At 38.4% G+C, this 18,248-nt stretch overlaps 1 protein-coding gene across 3 annotated transcripts in view; it reads right to left on the bottom strand.

Annotated features, from left to right (window-relative positions):
• Window positions 1-1,515: 1,515 nt before the first annotated feature.
• Window positions 1,516-18,248, bottom strand: part of LOC103188281 (copine-8) — a 203,712-nt gene continuing 186,979 nt past the window's right edge. For 2 of the 3 annotated variants that reach the window (XM_042335739.1, XM_042335740.1), the window contains exons 19-22: window positions 12,827-12,884; window positions 10,779-10,802; window positions 6,110-6,183; window positions 1,516-2,786 (exon numbers count right to left, since the gene is read on the bottom strand). In XM_042335739.1, coding sequence (XP_042191673.1) covers window positions 2,598-2,786; window positions 6,110-6,183; window positions 10,779-10,802; window positions 12,827-12,884 — 345 coding nt within the window. In that variant the 3' untranslated portion in view covers window positions 1,516-2,597. The remainder of the gene's footprint in view (window positions 2,787-6,109; window positions 6,184-10,778; window positions 10,803-12,826; window positions 12,885-18,248) is intronic. The other variant, XM_007908223.2, reaches the window with a different exon arrangement.

The following is an 18,248-nucleotide window of genomic DNA, read 5'->3' as shown; positions in this document are numbered from 1 at the left end:
ATAACTCATTTAAGTTACCAACATAATAGGAGCATTCACAAAAAATCTGAATAATGCTGTGTAAAAAGTAAATACACTATATTTGGTGTTAAACATTCAGAACACAATCAATTTTAAAAATCACGACTTAAAACTGTGATTACTCTGACTGTACTGTTATAATAAGCTGCAAACATACACTTGTTAACATAGACTGTAAATAATTCACTTCAGCTGCTTAAGTAAAAATGTTCAAATAGTGATTTTTAAAAAGGCAAAGGGGTTTTTAATTTTTTTTAAAAATTCCAATTGCATTAGCGAAATTCTATTCAACTATGAATACTGCATGTGGAATTATGAAGGATATAATAAAACTTGAATTCATAAAAAACATGTTGGTAATAATTTAAATCCTAAAGATGTAATGTGACCAAAATCCTGGACTCCAATTTAATGATCACAATCAATATCACACCTAGTGTGACGTCAATAGTGGAAATGTGTGGAAATATTCCAATGCCAATTTTATGTAATGCCACTTGTGCAGTCACTGGAGACTCCTGCCCTGTACAGGATCCCAGAGAATCTGGAGCGTGAGACGCTGATAAGTATGTGGTGAGGGGGGAATTTCACACCATTCATTTTTGAGGAGGAAAAATCATTCAGGGCTCTTGGTAGATCCACTATGGAAGTCCTTACTTGCCATTATTTACTTTTGCTGAGATCAATGCACAGATCAATGGTTTTAAAGCCACCAGTATGCCATCAAAACTATTAACATGATACACTGCTGTGAGAATAATCTTGCAACAACCCTATAGCAATTAAATAATTCTTATAGGTGCTGAAAGCTCTGGTCTATTCTGTCAATAAAATAGTTTTGATTTATTTTGGACTTACTGTATTTGGTACTGAAACAGGTTACACTGCACATCTGGCAACAAATTACCATCAATTTCAATTTAACTACAAGCTTGCAGTACTTGGTGAGAAGAGGTGAGTTTAGACAACTGGGAGGAGGAGAGCTGGGTTTAGACAATTCAAATCACACTTGAGCTCTGCTTCTGAAACTGCTTAGTAAAGGTGGTGTCAGAAGCAATGTGATTTGTATCCGCACAGTATAAACCAGACCGTTGTGAATCACACTGAGCTGACACCGACTCATTCCATTTGAAGCATCCATTTGAAGCCCCAGGAACACTAAATGGACTGTGTTTTCATGTTAGTAGAGAGACGATTGCATGAACAGCTCTTTAACCACACTAAAAAAATGTCCTATTTTCAATGTTCAATGCACAAGTCAGGGTTTGTTTTTCAGCCCTAGTTGAAACATTACAGAGCAGGAAATGTGATACGAGCTTCCTGTTCCACATGGTGCTAACAAGGCCTGGAGCAAAGCAGTGGTATAAACACAGCAACAACTATTCTGTTTAAATTTCTTATACTATATATACATAATATAGTATATTAGGATACTGATGTACATTTTAGAAAATTTAAGAATCGAATGAAAAACATTTTTGCCCCAGAAAGTGATTTGTAGTAACAGAACAAGTAGTTTTATTCTTTATTCTGTGCAATCACCCTGCAAAAATCCACCCTGTGTTTTGACCCTGTTATTGAAACTTATCAATTTTCAAAATTTTCATACAAATACAATATAGTAAATAAAGCAAGCAGTATGTTTCCACTGCAGTGGAAAAAATAAAAAGCCGCTAGACTATTGGCACAAAACTATTTGTGTTTTTTCAATATTCAAAGGCATAATGCAAAAGGTCATTATAATATTTACTGAGGATTTAAGGCCATCTTGTACTTATTTTAGTCTGACACACTACTCACAAAACAGTGCATTTCTGTTTAAAAACTGTACATGCAGCGAGAACACGTGCTGTAAGATCCAAACAAGCATATTACAAATCATTTTGACAACTTAATAAACAAGAGTTCATGGGCACAAGGTCACATGTTTGTGCACTTATTTTTTTCTAGCACATTTACCTGATAGGTACAGGCATGCACACTGTCATTATGTGTAGTGAAGCAGGCATCACCCTCTGACGTAGTCAAAAACAAATGGAGGTGCAGCAAACTAGCAATCACAATTATTTCAATATTTAAAACTGCTTTTATAGGAAGTATACGGTTATAAAAACGAATCAACTGTAAAAAGAATCAACGTGTAAACATTAAAAGAAGGAGGAACTGCACATTCTCAGAATTATTTACAAGAACTGAGCATCTGACTTCCCATTCATGTTTAAACTTTCTTTTTTCATTTCCAACACCATTGCTTTTTTAAAAAAAACTTTCTTCAGAAATGTTCACAAGGTTACTGTTCAAAGGGAGATATTTCAGCTATAACAGAGGATTTTTGTGCCCCTATGAAAGCATCAGTGTGCCCTTGTATACCCCCTCTCTACTACTTGGCTGAGGAAAATATCCTTAACATCATACAACATGAAGCCCAGCAGAAACTCTTCATGCTTTTTTTTAAAATGGAGATCTGGCAACATCCATAAGTCTTTATTAGTGCAACCTGATAAAAGGAACTGGCTCGGCCACTGGAAACGGTTCTGGCCAGCAGTGCTGATCTGGGAATGTTGAAAGGACTATTTTTAAATCTGTGTCTGCAAAAGGTGACCTGGGGGGGTATATGGGGGTGGAGCAGGAGAAGGCTTAATTCCTCTTGACTTCATGTACGAGAGAAACTGATCTGGAATCTCAGCGAGGACATCCTTTGCCAGTCGAGCCATGCTCAGCACATGGTTTCCAGTTCTGTCAACATAATCCCGGAATGGCACAAACTGAAATAAACATAATTCTTAAAGTTAAGTCTGAGAAACAAAAATCCACAATGAGAATCTAAAAGGACAAATATCACAAAGATACCTCAGAAAATGGTTCCAAAACAAAATTTATCTTCATACTGAAGTAAAATCAATAAACCGTACCACAATTTTCTAGCAGCAACATAAACGGATTTATATTGGACCATGTAAAAAATGAATTCGGAATGCTTTTGATCAAGACATTATTTTCTGTCTAACACTGAAAGAAAGACAGAATGTACATTTTTATAGCACCTTATCATGTCAACATTTCTGAAAGCACTTCACAGGTAATTACGTCTCAGTGTAATTTTTTTTAAGCTAGTATGACAACCGAGATCCCACAAACAGCCAGGAGATGAATGAGTAATTAATTGTTGGCCAGGGTATCAAGGGAAAATCCCTTCTCTTTTCATGTAGGATTATGGAAGTTTTAATGTTCAACAGGCTGTCAAAAGCTTGATTTAATATCTCATCTATTGTCAGCTTTTATGACCATGCAGGGCTTCCTAAGCTCTTGATTACTGACTTGGACCTTGAATGTACAACACTCTGACCTGAAGCAAGGGTGCTTCCTGGTACCTCAAACTACACAGTGACTCAACACAACTCCAGCAGCACCATGATCTCACACTAGTACCAGACCAAACCATACTGGTTCCCAATCACTTTTGTAATTTCCAAACCCAAATACCATGAGGGAAGACCTGAGGAAGCAAGAAGAGTGTGAAGGTTGGTAAAGGGAACCATGGTATGGAAAGGAACATTGAAACTGTGTATTGGGCCGTGGGGAGGGAAAGAAAAGGGAATGATATTGTGTAAGTGAAAGAAAGGCTGGGGTGCTATGTATGGAGGGAAGGAGAGAAAGATTAGTTTCTATACTGAGTTTACATAGCAACAAGGAACAGCCCATTGTAGCAAGGGTAGCCATCCCAGAAACTGCTTCTTGTGGGTGCCTGGAGCAGAGAGAGAAAGAAATAAGGGGATTTCTCTGAGACATCAGCAAGCATCAAGCCAAATGCATGTTCCCACAGCTGTGTATCTATCAGCTTGCAATCCAGGTAATCAAATTAACCTACAACTGTCTCAATTCAAGATAGAGCCAAAAAATCAATAGGCCACAACTAAAGCACCACTGACCTCATTAGCTCTACCTTCACTTAAGCAAGATAAAGCTGTAATTCCTTTATGTTGCATATAGCAGCTGTGCAATGAGGCTGCTATAGTGTATTATTATCTGACTTCTAATGGTAGAAAGAAGTGTCTCTTGCATACAGAGAATGCCATTTTTCTATTTGTTGCATTGTGGATTGTTTACGCAATGAAGCTGGCCTGTCATGTTATCATCATGAGTGCTGAATGTGTTTTGTCAGTATAACATTTACAACACAAAGAGGATGCGCTTGCTCAAGCAATTTTGTAATGTTTTCAGGGCTCCATATGAAAATATTACTTAGCACACAATATACCCAATAGCTTACTGCATTCCCACGCCACTATAATGACACATGGCATCACCCCTGCTCTAGTTGTGTAATGGCACAAGGTGGTGTTCATTGCAGATGCTCAAGCTGTGAATAAGAAAGCTCACAATGCAGGTGTATAGTCTTCGAGTTAAGAGATGTGCAAATCAGAAATGTAATGTTTTGTGATTTTCCAATAATAGTGTTACTGTACAGATCAACTACATTTTTTATTTTTGGTGTATCACTGTCATTTTCTTCTTAACATTTATTTATCACTGTGAAGGATGTAACTTACAAATGCAACATTTATGTAGCTTACTATTTCTTAGTTAGTGCTGTGTGAAAAGCCTGAATGATCAATTGGATTTCAAGTCTCACATCATTGTCCAGCTAAAAGTGTCAGAAAACTTGGCACACTGTGCGTCTCAGTGATGCTGCTCCACAGTGTCAAAAATAGAATAAAGGAGAATGGGACTTGAAACTCTAAATTAATTAATGATGTAAATATGAAGAGCTTCTCATAGCTGAGTGAAATTTTTGTAGTGCTTTGCTTCCTCTGGCTGAAAGCAAAAGGATTGGAAAGCAAAGCTCCTTCTTTGAGGCATGAAATAAGCTGAAAACAATCCTACTAAATACAGTAAATGGGAGGTCTGAGAAATAAGCTGTTTTGAGGTGGCATGAAATTTATTCCTTGTAAATTCAACTGTCCACAAAAAATAATTGTAAGAAACATAATGTTCTGACATTGAACAGGCTTAGTTACATAGCTCAGGCAGCTCCAAGTATTTTCTCTACTGTAAATTAATTAAAAAGCTACAGTGCATTATATGGCTTATTTAAAATGAGTGACCGACCGGACTGTTCCACTGGGCAGCATCAATGTCATTTAATTATTCAATGTGCACATCTGGACTTTGGCTGCTTTGGACTGATTATTTTTTCTTCAAAACTGATGAAGGCATCTCACTAGTTTGCAATTACATTATGTAAATAAAGCTATTAATACCAAGAGACATCACTAATTTCCTTTGCTTATTCCTCAGTAAATTACTCATTTTAGTTTTCTATAATTCAGTATCAGTGAGCTACTGTTCTGGCCATGGCTGTCAATCATTTTGATCCTCATTTGTACTAACAGTATGTTCAGTATAGCTATTGAGATATTATTGTTATGAAAGGCACTATAATAATAATAATCCTTGCATTTGATATAGCGCCTTATCACCTCTTCAAGACGTCTCAAAGCACTTCACAGAATATACTGTGAAGTGTAGTGACAGTATATTTTGGGTGAAACACGGCAGCGGTGTCCCAGTCTTGGATTGACTGACCAAATTATTATTGATTTATTTTGAAGGGATTATTACCTCACGGAAAAGCGATCCGCCAATTGACTAACAACCGGGTTCCTACTCATTGCTAGGTAAACAGAGACTTGTGGATTAAGGAAACTTGCCTAAGGTATCATCCTGCCGGGAATCAAACCTAGGTCCTCTTGCTTGTAAGGCGAGGGCTTTATCCAATATGCTACAGGAATCCATATATAAATGTAAATTGTTATTGATATTGTCCCTTTTAAATGTGACATCAGTGTTTTCAGGGTGTAAAACTGCAAGGGAAATCCGCTGAATAAACACTAAATACATTATTTATTGAAATTGTTTTGAATAATTTGGAAAAAAACTTATATCTGTACAAAAAAGTCTGCTGATCAATTGCCAAGGGCAATCTTTTCTTCAGTATCAAAAAGGAGAACAGGATATATGCGTAACAGCATCAATCTAACCCGATCATCCCTAATAATACATTCATAAAACATCTTGAACGTCTTACCTGAACAATATCTCTCTCAGCATATCTGCCTCTTGAGGATATCCTAATCTCATCCCCATCTAATTCCTCCATTGCTGCAAGCACAAAAGAAAAAATAACTATTTCAATCATAGGAATTAAGTGGATGTAAGCCAATGGTACCCATGTGTTCATGCAGAAATAGTAAAGGTAAGCTTATAATCTCTAAAGCCCAATGGCACAGTCAGCTACAGGCAAAATGGTGTTACAATCGGGCTCTAAATTGTGGCAATTCATATAACAGAATAAGGACTCTGAGTTGCAAATAGGGATTCTGGTCTCAATACCAGAAATGCAAATTGTGGGAATTCCACTCTGGAATTACATTGTGTCAGATCAAAGTTCCTGCGGATGGGTTGCATGTACTTCTCATAACCGGAAGGGTTCCCCATTTGTAACACAGAGTAGTTATTAAGGCATCCTATTACAAATTGCTGCAATTTGACCTCAGTGCCTTGATACTACATTCAGAGAACAGAAGTGATGTAAAATGCGCGTGAAAAATACTGATTATACCACTGCAGTACAGAAGGCTTTAGAAATATTTCTGGAATCTTTATTAAATTATCAGTTTACAAATTGCTGCAATTTAAACGCTCAACCCCTATATTGGTACTATATTGAGAGAAGAGAAGCAATGTAAAATGCAGCCTTAACCTGCCATTGCTATCATTATACCACCACAGAACAAAAGGCTGAGAAAGAGCTTTTTCAGAATTGATCTGTTACTATTTCTCCATGGACTAGACTGATGTATCCTTATTTAACAAATCTCCAAACCGGTTCAGGTACAAGTAACTCGAGTGATCAGGTGCCCATGAAGGTAGAACTACAACATATACGTTCAAAATCTCAGACAGATGTAGGGATTAGCAAAATTGTTTCCTAACAGAAGAATAAACTCACAGGAAAACTCTCAGGTTGTATCAATTAAGTTCTTCAGGAACAATATGCATAAACACTGGAGTGGAAATAGTGTTGGGGTGGAAACTACTGAACACATTGTTTTATTTCCTCTTCGGGGCAAAGATAATTGTAATAATAATCCCTGCATTTTATATAGTGCCTTATAATGTCTTTGAGACGTCTCAAAGTGCATCACAGAATACACTGTAAAGTATATTTTGTGGGCGAAACCATCAAAAAATGATTTGACTATGGAGGGTACCTGTGGAGGGGATGTGTTTATTTGACCTCCTCCAGGAGGGTGTGGAATAAAATACTAATAATAATCCTTGTATCATATTCTCAAAACATCTCACAGTACTTCATAAGATTTTTTTGCGAAATGCAATGATACTTAGGTTTCAAATAGGTTTCAAATTTTATGTTTTTTTTAAACACAAATTTTGGCTGAAACAGGCTTATTATTGAAATGAATGGCCTTATTTTGCTCAGCTCTCTATAATAATTTTGCTATTTTATCCTTGGATTTTTTGTTATAGTGTCTTATTATGTCTTTGAGATGTCTCAAAGCGCTTTACAGAATATACTGTAATGTGAGTTGACGGAATATTTTGTTGACGAAACATTTTATAACTTTTTGCGTTGATTGCTTTGTTTTAAAAACATACTTTTTCCAGTTCAAAAAAGTTCAGGAATCCATCAATTGACATCTGCCTAAACGCACCCTGGAAAATCAAAATAGTGTGATGCTTGTATTTGATCAGAACTTTCATTTCAAAGTAAGAATCCTGTTTCGAAGAAATTGAGTGCAAATCCACTTAACTGGTGCTTCAATTTTCTTTCTCTGAGTGAATGATTTGCACCTCTTAGCCATTCAGTAGCTGAGCTGAGACAAATTGGTACAAACTCACATCCCACAGCACAGTTTTTGTTATATCACTCTGGATCACCATAAGTAATAAGTAGTTAAAATCATTTATTATATTTAATGGTAATAACTGATTCTGTCTCCCCTTTTATCTTGTCATAAACCTAACTGTCCTTAACTCTTCAAATAAGAAGAGTGATAGTTTTCTAGAAAGAATTCAAATCTTGCTGAAAGGTTTGGTATTGGAATCATCATTCTTTGAAAGAAGGTTTTTGCTCAAAATGGTCACCAACTACTTTATTAAAATAAAGTAACATAGTTAGCTCCATAGATTGTATATCGATATCATTCGACCCTAGATCAGAAGTGTTTTTCAGTTTCTTTTAATGCTCTCTAAAAAGCTTGTCATCTGATATCAAAAAGGTTCCAATTCCGAGTCATTCTCAAAATATTAACCTATTTTTCTCTTTCAGGTGCTTATGAGCTGCTGTGTATTTGCAGCGTTTTCTGTTAATATTTCAAAATGAAATCTTCCTAATTGCATAGTATGAGTTTTTCACAGCTGACTAACCACTTCAAATCTTCTGAAATGAGAACAAAAAAAAAATCAGAGGTAGCACTCCGAGGAATAGCTTTTTGTATTATTAATAGGCTTGTATCCTCTCCTTCCTAAAGGGAGACTCTCCTGGGGACTGCAAAAGTGCTTTTGGATTATTAATCACTAAATGCTGAAGAACCTTTTGAAATAATTAAAAACTGCTCTTGTAATAGACATGTCTTGTAATAGCATCTTTATTATGTTATCTACTATTTTGCTATTGAATGTCTCGACAGTGTCTTTATTGCAAATACAGATTTTTCAAGTAACCCAAAAGGTTTTCAGGGTGATGGGATTTACTTTGAATTATCAGAATAATGGGTCAGACGCAATATTCTAGAGACAAAAAATAGATTATGCCAAATAATGAGGCAAAGTTTGTGGCATTTCAACTATTGCCAGTGTTAATTCATGGCCTCTAGGTGGCAGCACACCCCACCCAGTAAAAGTTGGTCCCTTTTTCAGATTTAGTGACTTCTAGTTTTTTGGGGGGCCAGATTTTGAAATGATTGTGAGTGAGTCATGATTGTAAATTCTAGTGTGGATTCTATTTATATTATTTTCTCTCTCTTTTGATTTGCTGAGGAGGGATAAAATCCACACTGTCCAAACAAAAGTTTACTTGATACCAATTTGGTGTTCCAGGTTTGAGGCCTCAATGTCAATCAAGAAATTAGTTAATTTTAGCTGCAAACCCCAATTTTGTTTGAAACTTTACTGTTTCCATTCACTGTGCCAATGCTTTTAGCAAATTGTTCACTGATATTCCCCTACAGCTTCCTGTAATGCCATTGCATGGTTCATTCTCTTTCCCCAATTTCATTGCTGTATTGATCCAAATTAAATGACATTTACCGTTTGTTATCCAAACTCTCTAATCTGTCTAGATTCCAGTTGGTTCGTCTGTTTTGGAGATAATAAATCAATCACAAGCCACCACATGGAAATCCAATATTCAGTAATCAAAGAGCATCCTGAGCGTAAATATGAATTGGATTATTTTGATGGGTGGCCTTTTAACAATCTTGATAATAGAGTATGATTTAATCATCATAATTTATATTAGACAATTCATATGTGTTACATGAAGGTTTCTCTCATGAATGAATCAATGATGACAGTCCATAATTATTTAGAAATAACAGTAACCTTGCATTCGTTATAGCGCCTTATCACATCATCAAAATGTCTCAAAGCACTTCACAGGATTTTACTGTAAAGTGTAGTGACTGTATTTGTTGTTGAACACAGCAGCAATTTGCATTCAGTAATGTTCCACGAACAGCTGTAATTGTAAAATGAAGTGAATGACCAATTTTATCTGGAGGTGAAGGAAGACAATCATATTAAGAACTTTAAGGCAAAGATCTCAGTGAAGGCTCAGGGACATTCGTCTCTTCCAAAAAGATCCACACCCCGCATAGAGTCAGAATCTGTACATAGTCTACACAGACTCTATCGCACCATGTCGCCACTCAGAGAACAAAACCTAAGAGGATAAGGCGGAGCAAGGGACACACGAGGTCAGTCGCAACACATTGCAAGGGTGAGTGGGACGGAGGGAAGGAAGTGCATTTGGTAGAAGAAGCACCTGAGGCTAAACGGCCTGAAGGTCCTCAGTGTGTATGAGACAGAGCAGAGGAGGCAAAGAAGAGCAACTCTTGAGGAATGCAGGGCAGGAGAGAATACCGTAGTTGGGAATCTGGAATGATTAGAACACTGGAACCACAGCAACCAGCTGATGGTGAGAGTGAACAGACAGATGAAGCCTGGAATGCTGTTTGTGACAACTGACTGCCATGTTTTGCAGATAAGGAAAAAGATGACAGGATACTGATGGCAAACTTGCAGGAAATTAGCTCTCAGGTATTAGTGATGCGCTATACAAGCAGGCCAAAAGGGGTTGAATTGCCCACTGGCTAGCGCCCCTGTTTGGGAGCACACATCCTCTTCCAAGAAACCAGACTAAAATGCATTTAGTATCAAAGGTGGTCAATAAGACCGAGAAGGCACCAGGGGTTCAAAAATCCACAACACATAAGCCCACCTCCACCCCTACTCAAATGGGCCTAAGTAAAAGAGCCTCTGGGAGACATAGATGTGCCAGTGGACAAAGTTGCTCTTCTTTGCCTCCTCCTCCTTCTGCCTCTGAGGTCACAAATATTGGAGGCCTATCCCTCTGTTCCACCCATACAAGATTTGGATGCACTAAGTCAGGGTAGCAAGCACTCACTGCAGAGAAGTCAACGGGCGGAGCATAGGAAGCAACAAATACTCACCATAGCGCCCTGATGTTGGGTACACTGTTAGGGCATGTATATATTGTAAATAGTTTATTCTTATTAAAACACTTTAAAAGATATATTCACCATATTATTGGGCTGCGTTTTCATAAACAGCAACATGACCAAAGTAGAAGGTGTAACACGCCTACAGAAGAAAAATATCCCACCAACGTTGAAAAGACATTCCCATCACCAATAATTCCTATCACACACTCTTGTCCCAAACCGCATAATAGGAAAAATAGGGTTCTCACCCAGACTCAATCTATGTTGCACAATGCTTCCATGGACATTGCTCTCAAAGGGTGAATGTTCGCCATCGATTCCTGATGGGCAGCTCTACCTGGTGAATGGCTGCCAATGCCTCATCAGAAGTTTAATCTTTCCTTACCTCCCACAATCTGCAAACACAATCTGCGGGCATTCAGCCAGATCTCCTGAATTAGGAAGACCAGTCCTCTACAATAGTGTGTAACATACTGCTACAACTACCTTGTAAACTTTGATTGGGTGGCCACCCGAGTGATTTAAACAATTGTTTCAATACTTCAAAGATGTTCTCAATTTGTACCTGTGCAATGTTCCTCAGCCAAGGTCTATGAGCTTGCCTTGGGTGAGGAGCCATACACATGAATGATTTGGATTCATGTATAGGAGGCATGGTGTCAAAATTTGCAGATTTCACCAAACTGGGGGGGAATAGTAAACAGTGAAGAACTTGTTGAAGAATGCAGGAAGACAAACAGTTTAGCAGAATGGGCAGACAGATGGCAGATAAAATGCAGGGAAAAGGCCAATGTGGTCTCAGGTTTTATATCCAAAGGGAAAAAAATATATAAAAGCGAGGAAGGTTATGTTGAATTTATACAAAACCTTGGTTAGACCACATTTGGAGTATTGTGTCCAATGCTGGTCTCTACACTATAAGGATATAGCAGCGATGGAAGGAGTTTAGTGTAGGTATACGAGGATGATACCAAGGCTGGCAAGTTACTGCTCTAAAAATAGACTGGATAGGCAAGGCCTTTTTTCACTAGAGAGAAAAAACTTTTGGAGGGGACCTAAGAAGTGTTTAAAATTATAAAATGGTTTGATAATGTTAACATAAATTCTGCTGGCTAGGGATTCTGTAACCAGCAACACAAATGTAAGATAGTGAAAGGGGGATCAAAAAGAGAATTTAGGAGGAACTGCTTCACACTGAGGATAGTGAGATTGTGGAACTCACTGTCTGAAGCAGTGGTTGAATCAGACAGTATAGATGGATTCAAGAGGAAGCTAGACCTTCACGATGGAGAGGGGAATAATAATTGTTGCATTTGATATTGCGCTTTATCACGTTGTTTAGTCATCTCAAAGCCCTCAAATATATTGTAATTTATTAGAATAGAGGGAATATGGAATGGGAGTATAAACATGTGGAATATAAACACAGGCACAGACTAGTTGGGCTGAGAGGACTATTTGCATGCTGTACATTCTTTGTAAATCTTTGTAAGCCATGGATTGAGACCATATCTCTTGTCACCAAGGAGCTACCTGTGTAGTCTATTGGGACCACTAGACATTTTGGACATCTCAGAGAACGAGAGAATATGAGCATTATGTATAGCCCCTGGGAAACAATGACTGATTACAAAATACAGCCACTGGAAACCCCACCACTTGAACATTCAGTCTAAAGGAGCCCTTCTAGTTTTTGAATGCTAAAGGATAATGATCACATCAAATATCAGAGCTTAGATAGAATTACATAGAAAGTTACAGCACAGAAACAGATCATTTTGTCCAACTAGTCCATGCTGCTATTTACACTCCACATGAGTTTTTGCATCTCCTAATCCCCTCTTGCATAACTTGCTTTTCCTTACTCCCTCAAGTATGAACTTTTCATTCCATTGTTCACAAAAATGTAACGCATTGTATTGTAGTGGTTTGAGAAACATGTCAATTATAGGCTCCTGTTGGTACAATTGTGTATAAAACAAATCAACTGATGCACCTTTTTGGGTTTTGTTGTAATCAATATATTGTTTCCTTACCATCAAATTCTGCTGGTCCAACCCCAACAATAATTATCGACATTGGAAAACAAGCGGCCTTAAACAAGAGAAAAAAAACTGAGTTACGATCTTGAAAGACATTTTTGAGACTTTCAGATATTTAAAATATTTAGCACAAAAGGACAATGGCAGTGTCACTCTGTAAACATCTCTGTGCTGTATCCAAGATCCCAGTTGCTCATGAACATATTAGGGGTTACATGCACTTGCTGGTAAATTGGAATTTTAAGTGCACTGGTAAACAGTAAGTTAACACAATTAATAATTTTCATGAAGTGCAAAGATACAATATACTGTAAAAATGACATATTGCATACATTTATTTCAAATACTTTGAAAACTTAACACATACATCTCCAATTTCAGAGGATTTATATTGTAGGAAAGAATTTAGTGTTCGATATTTCTAAATTGTCATTTGTGATGCCTCTAGATATGTAAATAAATGTTGACTGTTCCAGGTTTGGAGGGATGACTATATGCAATATGTGTATATGTTAAGGAATGTTACTTTACATTTAATGCCATAATGTTATGCATACTGATACCTCTTTGTGTGCTTACAAGAGAATATGTTATTTACAAGAAGAAATGTTCGTACAGGTTTTACCTACCAATTCAGAACCAAACTATGGAGGATGGAGATTGCTTTTGTATATTATTTAAATACTCTAAACTATCCCCATTTAATAGCCAATTCATTATCCAGTCTGTGAGCCAAACTCCTTTCCCGCTGGGAGAGACGTTTTTCCTGCTGGTGAGGGAAGCAGCTGTCTCCCAATCAAGAAGAGAAGTTTGTAGAATCAGGGTTGCAGCAGCCACTTAAAAACAGCAAGAACTGTTTCCCACCTAATTTTCTGGAGGATGAGTGGAATCAGGAGGTTTTGTAAAGCTGCAGATTCTTTTGCTGATTTTTAAGTGACACAGATGGCTGAGGGTGTGTTGTGCGGTTAGGCTGCTGCACATTGAAGTGAGCTCGCAGTTTTGTATCTTTATCCTGTCTTAAAACCATCTACCTCAACATTCCTACATGTAAGTGACATCCTGGATTCAATTCCCGGCAGGGTAAAGCATTGGGCAAGTTTCCCTACTCTACATGCCTGATAATAATCCCTCAAAAAAAAATTGGTCACTTCAATCCATGACTGTTTGTGGGACACTGCTGTGCGCAATTGGCTGCCGCATTTTGCCCACAAATATACAGTCAGTTCACTTTACAGTATATTCTGTGAGGCGCTTTGAGACGTCTTGAAGACATCTCAAATTATTGTAAAGTGTAGTATTTTTGTAGACTAACATGACAGCCAATTTGCATCATCACAAACACAATGTCCCACAAACAACCATGAAGTGAATGACTAAATTTTATTTGAGGAATTGTTTGCCAGAAGAAAGAAAGAAATAATTGGTCCAATGAGACCTTTAATGTCCATCTGAATAAACTGACAGGACCTTGGTGAACAATAACAAAATTACACTTGTATAGCGCCTTTCACGTCAGGAGGACATCCCAAGGTGCTGGACAGTGGGTTGGGATTGGGGAGGGTGGAGGGCAGGGGGGAAGCAGGGTAATCGAAAGCACGAAAGGATAGTCTTGAGATGGGTCTTGAAGGAGGTAAGGGAGGGGGTGAGGAGGAGGGACAGCAGGATGGAGTTCCAGAGGGTGGGGGCAGAGCGGCAGAAGGCCCACCTGCCAATGGTGGGGCCGGCAAGGCGGGGGACGTGAAACAGGCTGGAGCCCACTGAGCTGAGGGAGCGGGCAGGATGGTAGAGTGTTAGGAGGTCACAGAGGTAGACAGGAGAAAGCACATAGAGGGCTTTGAAGGTGAGGACCAGGATCTAGAACTATATCCTCTGTGTGATGGGAAGCCAGTGGAGTCAGGCGAGGATGGGGATGATAGGGTCATGGAGCCTGGTGCGGAAGAGGACACAGGCTGCAGAGTTCTGGATGATCTGCAACCTACGGAGGGAGGAGATGGGGAAGTTGATAAGCAAGGCTTTTGCATAGTCAAGCCTCAATGTTATGAATGCGTGTATGAGGGTTTCAGCGGCGTGAGGTGTGAGACAGTGGTGGAGCCGAGTAATGTTGTGGGGATGGGGAAGGCAGAGCAGGTCATGGCATAGATGTGGGGTAGAAAGGATAATTAAGGGTCAAACGCGACGCCAAGGTTCTGGACTGGCCTAGTAAGGTTGAGTGTACATCCGTGGATGGTGATGCTGTCAGCGCCTGAGGACTGAAGGCGCTGACAGGAGCCAATTAGGAGGACCTCGGTCTTGTGGACGTTCAACTGAAGAAAGTTAGCTTTCATCCAGGACTTGATGTCTGACAGACATTCTGTCAGGACAGCAGTGGTTCTGGAGTCAAGCATGGAGGCAGAGAGCTACAGTTGAGTGTCATCTGCATACATAATGGAAGCTGACCCCATGTCTGCAGATGATGTCACCAAGAGGGAGCATATACATATTGAAGAGGAGGAGACCAAGGCCAGAGCCCTGAGGAATACTGCTCGAGATGGTGCAGGATCTAGAGGAAAAAACGTTTGTGGAGATGAAGTGGAGGCAGTGTGAGAGGTACGATCTGAACCATTCAAAGACAGAGATGAGAGGAGAGGCGGTCGATGGGAGGTGGTGGTCAACAGTGTCGAAGGTCAAGGAGGATGAGGAGGCAGAGGGAGCCCTGGTCGCAGAATGTCATTTGTCACTTTGACCAGGGTTGTTTCTGTGCTGTAGGTGGCACGGTCACCCTATTGGAAGGGTTCATGAAGCAAGTGGCTGGTGAGGAAAGAGCGAAGCTGGGAAGCAATGACTTGTTCCAGGACCTTGGAGAGGAAAGGGAGGTTGGAGATGGGGCGGTAGTTTGAGAGCAGGAATATGTCCAGGGAGGGCTTTTGAAGGATAGGAATGATGACGAACATTTTAAAAGGGATGGGAATGGTAGACAGGGAGAGGTTTATGACGTGATCCAAGTCTAAACAATTTTGTGATAAATGTTCTCATAAATTCTCCTTTCGCTTTTCTTGTGATTATCTTATATCTATGTCTTCTAGTCACTGAGTCCCCTATAAATATAGCTTGTCCCTATTTACCCTATCAAAAATATTATTAATTTCAAAATGTTTCTAATAAAGTGAAAGAAGTCTTATTATGCTTAAGGGCTTCCAGCAATCAAACAAACTCAAAAAGATGTAGTCACATTCATATAATTCTCTCTGTAATAAAGAGGTAAGATTTCCATGTGCCCTATTACTGGCTACAAATATACTATGAAATAGCTATAAATTGTAGAAAAAGTGTCACGCAACATTCAGAACATTAAAAATAAAATGGTTAAAATATAATTTTCACATAATAATAGCAATTGAGTTCCACACCAATGTGAATGGCATTGAAAGCAGTACAGCAAGGTTCCTGAATTATTTATGTTTCTCTGCCTTGCCAGGAGCACACAACATCTGCTAGTATAAAGAAATGATCGGAAATGGGTGTCTGCCTACAGCAAAGCGACGGCAACAAAAAAACACATCAAGCAAATGTCAAGGCTAACAAGCATTACCTACTGAGATGGACTGCTATACCTTTCAGGCTTTAAGGAGCATCAAAGAGTAGTAGTCTCTACGAACAAGGGTTATCGCTACTGCAGTAAACAGAATTATTTTTATACGCTATGCTTAATGTGGACCAATGTCAGCTTGCCTGCTGATATTTTTAACAATTGTTCGCATATCAGAAAATATAAGTAGGCTTGTGGATTTCTGATCTTAATTGGTAAAAATTGGTACTCGTCGGATTTTCTGCCATGGAGTCACGTGGCATATTGGTTAGCTCGCTCAACTAGCAAGAGAGGACCCAGGTTTGATTCCCAGGCAGGACGAAATCTTAGGCAAGTTTCCTTACTCCATAAGTTTCATTACTCCACGTGCCTCTGTTTAGCTAACAGTCAGTAGGAACAACAAGAACAAATTATACTTGTATCGCGCTCTTCACAATGGAAAGATGCCGGTTGTTAGTCGATTGATGGATTGCTTTTTGGGGTTATGATTCCTCCAGGAAAAACAAATTGGTCACTCAATCCACAGCTTTGTGTGGGACACTACTGTGCACAATTGGCTGCCATGTTTTGCCCACAGTCAATCCACTAAACAATATTTTCTGTGAAGAAAATGTTTTTTTCTGTGTTTTGAGACATCTCAACGGTGTGAATAATAATGGCACTATATCAAATGCAAGGATTATTATTATTTCCAATTTTCTCCAAACTGAGAAAAATGAATTCCCATTGTTAAAACATTTTTTTAAAAACATTTTTTAAAAACATTTTTTTTTAACCCTTTGAACTACAAAAATGATTGACTTCCAGATCATAAGGTCACCATGCCCAATTTTATTTGGGCAGCTGTTGGCTAGAACACCTTTCTCTTTTTGCCTAGTGCCATGGGATCTTTAACATCCACCTGAACATGCAGAAAAAAACACTGAGTTTAACGGTTCATCCAAAGAAAATTATACTCCCACCACTGCATTGGAGTGTTTGCCTTATGTGTCAGTTCAAAGTGCCGACATAGGGCTTGAATCCACAACCTTTTGACTTCTGACTCAGAGCTAGAATGACACATGTTTATTCCTTATCAATAGATACGTGACTTTTGTAATTTATTGGACACACAGAAGGCCTCCTGTTGCTCTTTGTATAGATTAATAATCAATGGACAAGGACTTTTTCGTATATAAAGAACCAGCTGTACTCGTTGCAACTATACTTGCAACTAGAGGATCCAATATGGAATGTAGATTTCAGTATTATTATACTTTATATTAGACTATTACATTTTATATTAGATTTATTATTCTTTATTATTATACTTCATATAATGATAGATGATCCCCCCAAAAAACGTCCATGACACGCCCCCTTGCAAGACCTTTCCGACGAGCTATACTTCATATCTCTATGTCAATTGGTTATTGCGTTTGTAGCGGACAGATACACAGACATTTCGTCTTCATTAGTACAGAAGAATCATTTTCCATTAATTATCTCTGCTAGTGCTAATATTTCCTTTTGTGGCTGCACACAAGTAGGGAGAAACTCCATCCAAGTAAATACGTATTCTTTAATGTAGCATTTCACAATGTTCAGAATTTGACAAATTGTTGAATTCAGTTTAACTGAAGCTGATTTTCTGTGATTCTGGAAAGATATTTGCCCAAAATAGCTTCTAAATTAAAGCTACATATAAGAATTGTAATAAATCTGGATGCTCTGTAATCTATACTAATAAAGACAAAGTGTCTGTGTGTCTGTGTTTCCGCCAATAACGCAATAACTGATTGACATAGAGACATGATTTATATCTCATTGGAAAGATCTTGCATGTAAGAGTGTTCATGGGCATTTTTGTCT

The sequence above is a fragment of the Callorhinchus milii genome, unplaced genomic scaffold (assembly GCF_018977255.1).
Source record: "Callorhinchus milii isolate IMCB2004 unplaced genomic scaffold, IMCB_Cmil_1.0 Scaffold5, whole genome shotgun sequence".
NCBI classification, from domain to species: domain Eukaryota; kingdom Metazoa; phylum Chordata; class Chondrichthyes; order Chimaeriformes; family Callorhinchidae; genus Callorhinchus; species Callorhinchus milii.
Note: the sequence above shows the minus strand (reverse complement) of the source record. Positions and strands in the feature narration are given on the sequence as shown.